The 8,839-nt window shown below is 42.4% G+C and overlaps 1 protein-coding gene across 3 annotated transcripts in view; it reads right to left on the reverse strand.

Moving 5' to 3' along the window:
- LOC110492690 (S-adenosylhomocysteine hydrolase-like protein 1) overlaps positions 1-8,377 on the reverse strand; it is a 70,813-nt gene extending 62,436 nt beyond the window's left edge. For all 3 annotated transcript variants that reach the window (XM_036947730.1, XM_036947728.1, XM_036947729.1), the window contains exon 1: positions 7,565-8,377. In XM_036947730.1, coding sequence (XP_036803625.1) covers positions 7,565-7,756 — 192 coding nt within the window. In that variant the 5' untranslated portion in view covers positions 7,757-8,377. The remainder of the gene's footprint in view (positions 1-7,564) is intronic.
- Positions 8,378-8,839: the final 462 nt, after the last annotated feature.

Below are 8,839 nucleotides of genomic sequence, written 5' to 3' on the forward strand. Positions count from 1 at the left end.
AGATGCTCTGTTTAAGTTAATTCGCTTTTGGGTCCTCATTCACGCACCGTAACAGATCGGGTTCAAGTCTGGGCTCTGGCTGGGCCACTCGAGGACATTAAGAGATTGTCCCGAAGCCACTCTTGCGTTGTTTTGGTTGTGTGCTTAGGGTCATTGTCATGTTGAAAGGTGAACCTTCGCATCCAGGACCTTTATACCAGGCGGTCCTAAAAATGATCAAAGACTCCAGCCACCCAAGTCATAGTCACACTGCCTGGTATAGAGGTCCTGGATGGCAGGAAGCTTGGCCCCGGTGATGTACTGGGACGTACGCACTACCCTCTGAGGTGCCTTGTGGTCGGACGCCGAGTAGTTGCCATACCAGGCAGTAATGCAACCAGTCAGGATGCTCTCGATGGTGCAGCTGTAAAACCTTTTGAGGATCTAAGGAGCCATGCCAAATATTTTCAGTCTCCTGGGGAGGAATAGGTTCTCGTGCCATCTTCACAGCTGTCTTGGGGTGCTTGGACCATGTTAGTTTGTTGGTGACGTGAACGCCAAGGAACTTGAAGCTCTCAACCTGCTCCACTACAGCCCCGTCAATGAGCATGGGGGCGTGCTCGGTCCTCCTTTTCCTGTAGTCCACAATCATCTCCTTTGTCTTGATCATGTTGAGGGAGAGGTAGTTGTCCTTGCACCACACGGTCAGGTCGTTGTCGATGATCAGGCCTACCAATGTTGTGTTATCGGAAAACTTAATGATGGTGTTGGAGTTGTGCCTGGCCGTGCAGTCATGAGTGAACAGGGAGTACAGGAGGGGACTGAGCACGCACCCCTGAGTGGCTCCCGTTTTGAGGATGAGCATGGCGGATGTGTTATTACCCTACCCTTACCACCTGGGGGCGGCCCGTCAGGAAATCCAGGATCCAGTTGCAGAGGGAGGTGTTTAGTACCAGGGTCCTTAGCTTAGTGATGAGCTTTGAGGGCACTATGGTGTTGAACGCTGAGCTGTAGTCAATGAATAGCATTCTCACATAAGTGTTTATTTTGTCCAGGTGGGAAAGGGCAGTGTGGAGTGCAATAAAGATTGCATCATCTGTGGATCTGTTGGTGCGGTATGCAAATTGGAGTGGGTCAAGGGTTTCTGGGATAATGGTGTTGATGTGAGCCATGACGGCTGCGGAGAGCGTGATCACACAAACGTCCGGAACAGCTTATGCTCTCATGCATGTTTCAGTGTTACTTGTCTCGAAGCGAGCATAGAAGTGATTTAGCTTGTCTGATAGGCTTGTGTCACTGGGCAGGTCTCAGCTGTGCTTCCCTTTATAGTCTGTAACAGTTGCAAGCCCTGACGCATCCGACGAGCGTCGGAGCCGGTGTAGTGCGATTCGATCTTAGTCCTGTATTGATGCTTTGCCTGTTCATGGTTCGTCAGAGAGCATAGCGGGATTTCTTACAACCTTCCGGGTTAGAATCCCGCTTCTTGAAAGCGGCAGCTCTACCCTTTAGTTCAGTGCTAATGTTGCCTGTAATCCATGGCTTCTGGTTGGGGTATGTAAGTACAGTCACTGTGGGGACGACGTCATCGATGCACTTATTGATAAAGCCAGTGACTAATGTGGTGTACTCCTCAATGTCATCGGAAGAATGCCGGAACATGTTCCAGTCTGTGATAGCGAAACAGTCCTGTAGTTTAGCATCTGCTTCATCTGACCACTTTTTTATAGGCCGAGTCACTTGTGCTTCCTGTTGTGATTTTTTTGATTGTAAGCAGGAATCAGGAAGATAGAAATATGGTCAGATTTGCCAAATGGAGGGCGAAGGAGAGATGTTTACGCATCTGTGTGTGTGGAGTAAAGGTGGTCTAGAGTTTTTTTCTCCTCTGGTTGCACATTTAACATGATGATAGAAATGAAGTAAAACTGATTTGAGTTTCCCTGCATTAAGGGCTTGTAAGTAAGCATTTAATATTATTTTTGATTTGATTTGACTGATAGTCAAACACTGTGAGCACAACACTGCAGCATGACTCAGTACTGCTGGTAATGTCAGAAATAGAGAAGGTACTTACTGTTCCAGATTAAACAATGTTATCAGAGTTGCTGTTTGATTTTAGTGTTGAATTTAGATCCATGAGGCACCAGAACAGTTTCTGTCATAAGATCAACAGAGATAAAGCCTAGATAGTAAGTAAGCATTCAAGTTCGTTCTATAGCTATTTGCTAATAGCTTATCTTCTATCTCAAACATGCAGTGTATATTAAAATGAATATCTGAGCTTGACCTTGACGTAAACAAAGTATGCCATAAAATGCTATCACAAAATAAAATGGCTTTGAATGTTTGACTAATGTAGAACATTGTTTTTCCTAAGAGGTAGTCTTTCATGACTGCCTATTACCTAAGTGATATGACTGCCTATTACCTAAGTGATATGACTGCCTATTACCTAAGTGTTATGACTGCCTATTACCTAAGTGTTATGACTGCCTATTACCTAAGTGATATGACTGCCTATTACCTAAGTGATATGACTGCCTATTACCTAAGTGTTATGACTGCCTATTACCTAAGTGTTATGACTGCCTATTACCTAAGTGATATGACTGCCTATTACCTAAGTGATATGACTGCCTATTACCTAAGTGATATGACTGCCTATTACCTAAGTGATATGACTGCCTATTACCTAAGTGATATGACTGCCTATTACCTAAGTGATATGACTGCCTATTACCTAAGTGATATGACTACCTATTACCTAAGTGATATGACTGCCTATTACCTAAGTGATATGACTTCCTATTACCTAAGTGATATGACTGCCTATTACCTAAGTGATATGACTGCCTATTACCTAAGTGTTATGACTGCCTATTACCTAAGTGATATGACTGCCTATTACCTAAGTGATATGACTTCCTATTACCTAAGTGATAACATCAAAGGTAAACACTGTTATAAATGTATCGTAATGATGACTCCATTCTCAGCCACATTCCTCCCAGGAGGTGTACTGTTGTGTTACTAGTGGGTAGATTGAAGAGGAGGAAGTAGGCACCCACCCACCCACACACACACAGGGCAGGCACAGCCAGTCAAACGTTTGGAAACACCTACTCATTTAAGGGTTGTTCTTTATTTTTACTGTTTTCTACACTGTAGAATAATAGTGAAGACATCAAAACTATGAAATAACACATATGGGATCATGTAGTAACCAAAAAAAAGTGTTAAACAAATCAATATATATTTGAGATTCTTCAAAGTAGCCACCCTTTGCCTTGATAACAGCCTTGATGACACACTCTCAGGCCGATAACTACACTCCCAACTTGCATAACTGTCCAGCGTGCAGCCATTTGGTATGGAGAGAGGTCCTGGTTGAGACTTGGGGTAAATAAATCTCTTCCATTTGAAATGTGTTTGTTTGGTTTTAGAAAACCATAATAAAGCTATGTATTTTCCCCAAATACCGCTTCCCACTCATGCAACAGAAAAGCATATTTTTGGTAAATACTTTTTAGATTTATCTATGTTCAGTGTTTACAAAATCTATGTTTAGTGTTTACAAAATCTATGTTTAGTGTTTACATAATCTTCTTCACTATTTTAACCCTGTAAATTCATCTTCTTACTCAAGACTTTAACACCATTACATGTGGCACAGCTTGACAACAGTCAGGAGCCCTGGCTCACAGCCTCTCACATGAATTCATAACACAGATTTATTTTCCTAAGACTCAGACCACATTCCTCCACTGTTTAAACACCAAGACCCGTAATCACAGCGTTTCTCAGAGTAGGAGTGCTGATCTAGGATCAGATCCCGGCTGCACATATAACCTTATTAATTATTATCTTAAAGGGAAAACGTATCTGATATCAGCACTCTGAGTTGCTTTGTGAATATGGCTGAGGCTCTGGCCTGCTCAATCCACATATTGTCAGGTCTACCAGGGAGTACGCGACAATATGAATTAATGTATTATTTAATTCATCCTATAGCAATGGCGCCGAAGACGTGGATGTCGATTAAGGCAGCCCCCGCACCTCTCTGATTCAGAGGGGTTGGGCTAAAAGCGGAAGACACATTTCAGTTGAGGGCATTCAGTTGTACAACTGACCAGGTATCCACCTTTCCAAATGGTAGCCAAAATAATGGCCTGCCCAGCATTTATGACCCTAAGGCTGGGTGTGTATTACACTACGTTCAAAATCCAAACTGGTTCTCGCTGAGCCTCTCACATTAAACTACCTTATTTCCAGTCGTTTTTTGTTGTTGTCTTGCAAGTGTAGTGGTACGCACACCAATAAAGAGTCCCAGACAAGTTTTTGAGATCGGAGAAAAAAATCCCCATGCCATTGCCGACTCTGGGCGCACGGCAGTCACCGACGCTCGTTTAATTTGAGCGGATCAAACACGCAATCTGAGGACTACCGATCTCATCTTTGAGCAGTCCCAGATGTCCCGATATTTTCTCAGCACAAAATCTGCAACGCTCTTGTAGTGTGAGACGCGCAACGACAAGTTTAAAGAACAGCGATCAGCAATAGCCAATGAGAGCTCCCCAGAGAAGAAACCAGCGAGATGATGACGTTGTTTCGCATCACCCAGAATGTGTTGACTCTAGCAGGAGGGATGACTACTACTACTGTAGTATGACCTTGTACTTACCTTTAACCAAAGCCAAGGTGTCAGGTAGTTACAGCTCTGAAGTTCACAAGCAATGTTTTTCCATTCAAAATGTTGGCTAGATACTTCAACTCTGTATGGCAAGCGTGAATGTCTGATTTAACGTTCACGAGTCTTCTTTTGAGTCACAGCTCGTAGCTACTTTAAATATAATCACATTGAATAATCTTGTAGTGTCCCTTACAAACAAAAAAAGACTGATGTTTTGAAACTGCTGTAAAAGTGCAGTAAATGCAGTCGACTGTGTTACTTTGGACGCAGATTATTGCCGAATAGCGGCCGTGTATACTGTACTGTAACTGCAGTTATACTGTACTGTAACTGCAGTTATACTGTACTGTAACTGCAGTTATACTGCACTGTAACTGCAGTTATACTGTACTGTAACTGCAGTTATACTGCACTGTAACTGCAGTTATACTGTACTGTAACTGCAGTTATACTGTACTGTAACTGCAGTTATACTGCACTGTAACTGCAGTTATACTGCACTGTAACTGCAGTTATACTGCACTGTAACTGCAGTTATACTGCACTGTAACTGCAGTTATACTGTACTGTAACTGCAGTTATACTGTACTGTAACTGCAGTTATACTGCACTGTAACTGCAGTTATACTGCACTGTAACTGCAGTTATACTGCACTGTAACTGCAGTTATACTGTACTGTAACTGCAGTTATACTGTACTGTAACTGCAGTTATACTGCACTGTAACTGCAGTTATACTGCACTGTAACTGCAGTTATACTGTACTGTAACTGCAGTTATACTGCACTGTAACTGCAGTTATACTGCACTGTAACTGCAGTTATACTGTACTGTAACTGCAGTTATACTGTACTGTAACTGCAGTTATACTGTACTGTAACTGCAGTTATACTGCACTGTAACTGCAGTTATACTGCACTGTAACTGCAGTTATACTGTACTGTAACTGCAGTTATACTGCACTGTAACTGCAGTTATACTGCACTGTAACTGCAGTTATACTGTACTGTAACTGCAGTTATACTGCACTGTAACTGCAGTTATACTGCACTGTAAATGCAGTTATACTGCACTGTAACTGCAGTTATACTGCACTGTAACTGCAGTTATACTGTACTGTAACTGCAGTTATACTGTACTGTAACTGCAGTTATACTGCACTGTAACTGCAGAACCACTGCAGAATTACTTCAGTAAAACAAGTGTCATTTTGGACGCAGTGTTTACATCATACTGCAGATATACTGCACTTTAACTGCAATATTTTAAGGGTTGTGGGGTTGTAAGGGTTGTGACCACCATCTGTGCCATATCGTTTGGTGTGCGCAACACTACGTTGGGAACACGAAGAGAAAAAACTACAGGAAAGAAAGGCGGTCGTTCAATGTGAGAGGCTCAGCGATGTTAGGATTTTGAAAGTCATGATGTCCCCCAGGCTTAAACGATGTGGCACAGACAGGGGCCACACATTACAAGGTTCTTCACTTGGTCTTGAGGATTCTCTCGATACAACGTTGTCTAACGAAAACAATCATGTGATTGATTACATTTAACGCCGTTATAACAAAGGGAGCTGGCCTAAAGCAGCCTCATCAACGTTTTCCGTCAGACATTCACACTTCCCATACAGAGTTAAAATATCTAGCCAACATTTTGAATTGAATAACATTGCTTGTGAACTTCAGAGCTGTAACGACTTGTACAGGCAAGTACAAACGTAAACTAATAGCTTGAAAGTCTTCACATTCTGGGTGACGCGAAACAACATCAGCATCTCACTGGCTTATTTGGCGAGCCCTTATTGTCTATTGCTGATCTCCGTTCTCAAAATGTGTCATTAGACATCTCACATTACAAGAGCACTGCAGATTCTGCGCGAATAAAATCAAAAAATGTTTTGAAAATATCGGGACGTCTGGGACTGCTCAAAGACGAGATCGGTAGCCCCCCTGATTGCGTCTCTTGAACCGCTCACATTAAACGAGCGTCGATGACGGCTGCGCATGGGGATTTTAGTTTCCGATCTCAAAAACTTGTCTGAAAGAGCTAGATCGGGGCCAAAATCGTGTAATGTACACCCGGCTTAAGCATGATGGGATGTTAATTGCTTAATTAACTCAGGAACAACACCTGTGTGGAAGCACCTGCCTTCAATATACTTTGTATTCCTCCTCATTTACTCAAGTGTTTACATTATTTGGCCAGTTAAACTTGTAGAATATATTCCAACGAGCATTGTGAAGGTGCTTCTGGCTCGTTATGGCCCAGCGCCCCATTAAGACACGTTCTTTATTTGGCCAGTTACACTTGTAGAATATATTCCAACGAGCATTGTGAAGGTGCTTCTGGCTCGTTATGGCCCAGCGCCCCATTAAGACACGTTCTTTATTTGGCCAGTTACACTTGTAGAATATATTCCAACGAGCATTGTGAAGGTGCTTCTGGCTCGTTATGGCCCAGCGCCCCATTAAGACACGTTCTTTATTTGGCCAGTTACACTTGTAGAATATATTCCAACGAGCATTGTGAAGGTGCTTCTGGCTCGTTATGGCCCAGCGCCCCATTAAGACACGTTTCCTTTATTTTGACAGTTACCTGTATATTATAAGAATAAAAGGTCCTGCTCTAAATTTAGAATTTCTCAATAAATAAATCAAACCTTTATCATTGCGTAACATGAGGTTTAACACATATTTGGTATGATTGAAATGTTATATTTTAGAAGGTCAGACATGCAATAGGATGTTTCTTCTCGTGAGTATGCTATTGCAGGCAGATCCTGCACCCATCGCTCCATCCCGTATATAATATGCAGTTTCCACAACAGTATCCTAGGCCTACGGTAGTGAATGGTGATGATGATGCTGATGGTGATGATGACTGTGCTTTGCTTCTTACCTTCTTGATGGGTTTGAGAGTTGGCACAGCAGTAAACGCTGCGGACTGCAATTCACCCACGTTCATGTTCATGTCGCTGTTCTTGCTAACGGTCATCGCAGAATATTTTTCCGCGACGTTCTCGGTCTCTTTGACATATTTAGTAGCCTGTTTCACCGCCTCCAATTTACCGTCCACGACCGCGTCTGTCATCTTCGCATTCAAGTGATTCCGACCTCTTGGGATATAATTGTGATGATGTCAGACTTAGTAGCAACTGTGTAGGCTAGGATCTCTCTCTCTCTCTGCTGTCACGCACCTCTCTCGTCTCCTTGTCCTGTGAGCTTTTCTGTTTCGTGTTTGTAATTTCCGAACCGAAACGGCCTGCTGTCAACCGCAAAATGTAAAGACGGACCTTGTAGCACTAGCCTGACTATTATAGACAGTGTGTGGGCAGTGTTGAATGAGAACTCTATTTTTCTTGCCGTCGTGACTTCGGTCTTCGGCCGGTTAACCAGTCGGTTGCCAAGTCACAAGCTCAGCATCCGAAGTGGGCGGTTTGTTGGATAAGTCACCTGAACGAGGGGCCGGGTAGTGGGAGTCTTTCATCCAATGGTGACAAGGGACTGCTTCTGTGCCCAATGAGAACTGGATTTGACCCATCTCACTTCTGGTACAGTTTGATAGCGTCATGACCACTGTGAGCCCACCATAGGACATTTTGTTCAAATTTCTATTACTGTCATTAAACTGTGTTGATGGTCAAAATCACTTACAATTTACAATTTAATTTACAATTTAATTTGTAAAAAAAAAAATAATAATTCCCTCAAATAATTTGTTAAGCACAAAAAAATGGCTCTATCATCCCTGAAAGACTATACCAGAAGAATATAACATAGTCATTGATTGAGGAGATTAATAGCAGGGATTTTCTTGATGGAGAAATCGTACACTGAAGGTCATGAAATCAGAGGGTGTTATCATTGGCCTATATTAAGAACTAATTATGAACTAACTACTTATGGACAAATTATATTCTTAGAACAATTGATAGGAATTTAAGAATTAAGAGTTTTACGGACCCATTTACAGCGTGATACAATCTCTGATTGAGACAGATGTAGAAACCACTGTTACAGATACTTTCACAGGTAAAATCTTCAGAGGATGACCTTCACAATAATGTGTATATAATGTATGGAAAGTGTCTCTCGGTGAATGTGTGTGTAGTTGTGTGTTTGTTCCCCCCACTGGGGGTTTCTGTCTCACTGTGAAGGTAATGAAAGACCCTGG

The sequence above is a fragment of the Oncorhynchus mykiss genome, chromosome 16 (genome assembly GCF_013265735.2).
Source record: "Oncorhynchus mykiss isolate Arlee chromosome 16, USDA_OmykA_1.1, whole genome shotgun sequence".
In the NCBI taxonomy this organism is placed as follows: Eukaryota; Metazoa; Chordata; class Actinopteri; order Salmoniformes; family Salmonidae; genus Oncorhynchus; species Oncorhynchus mykiss.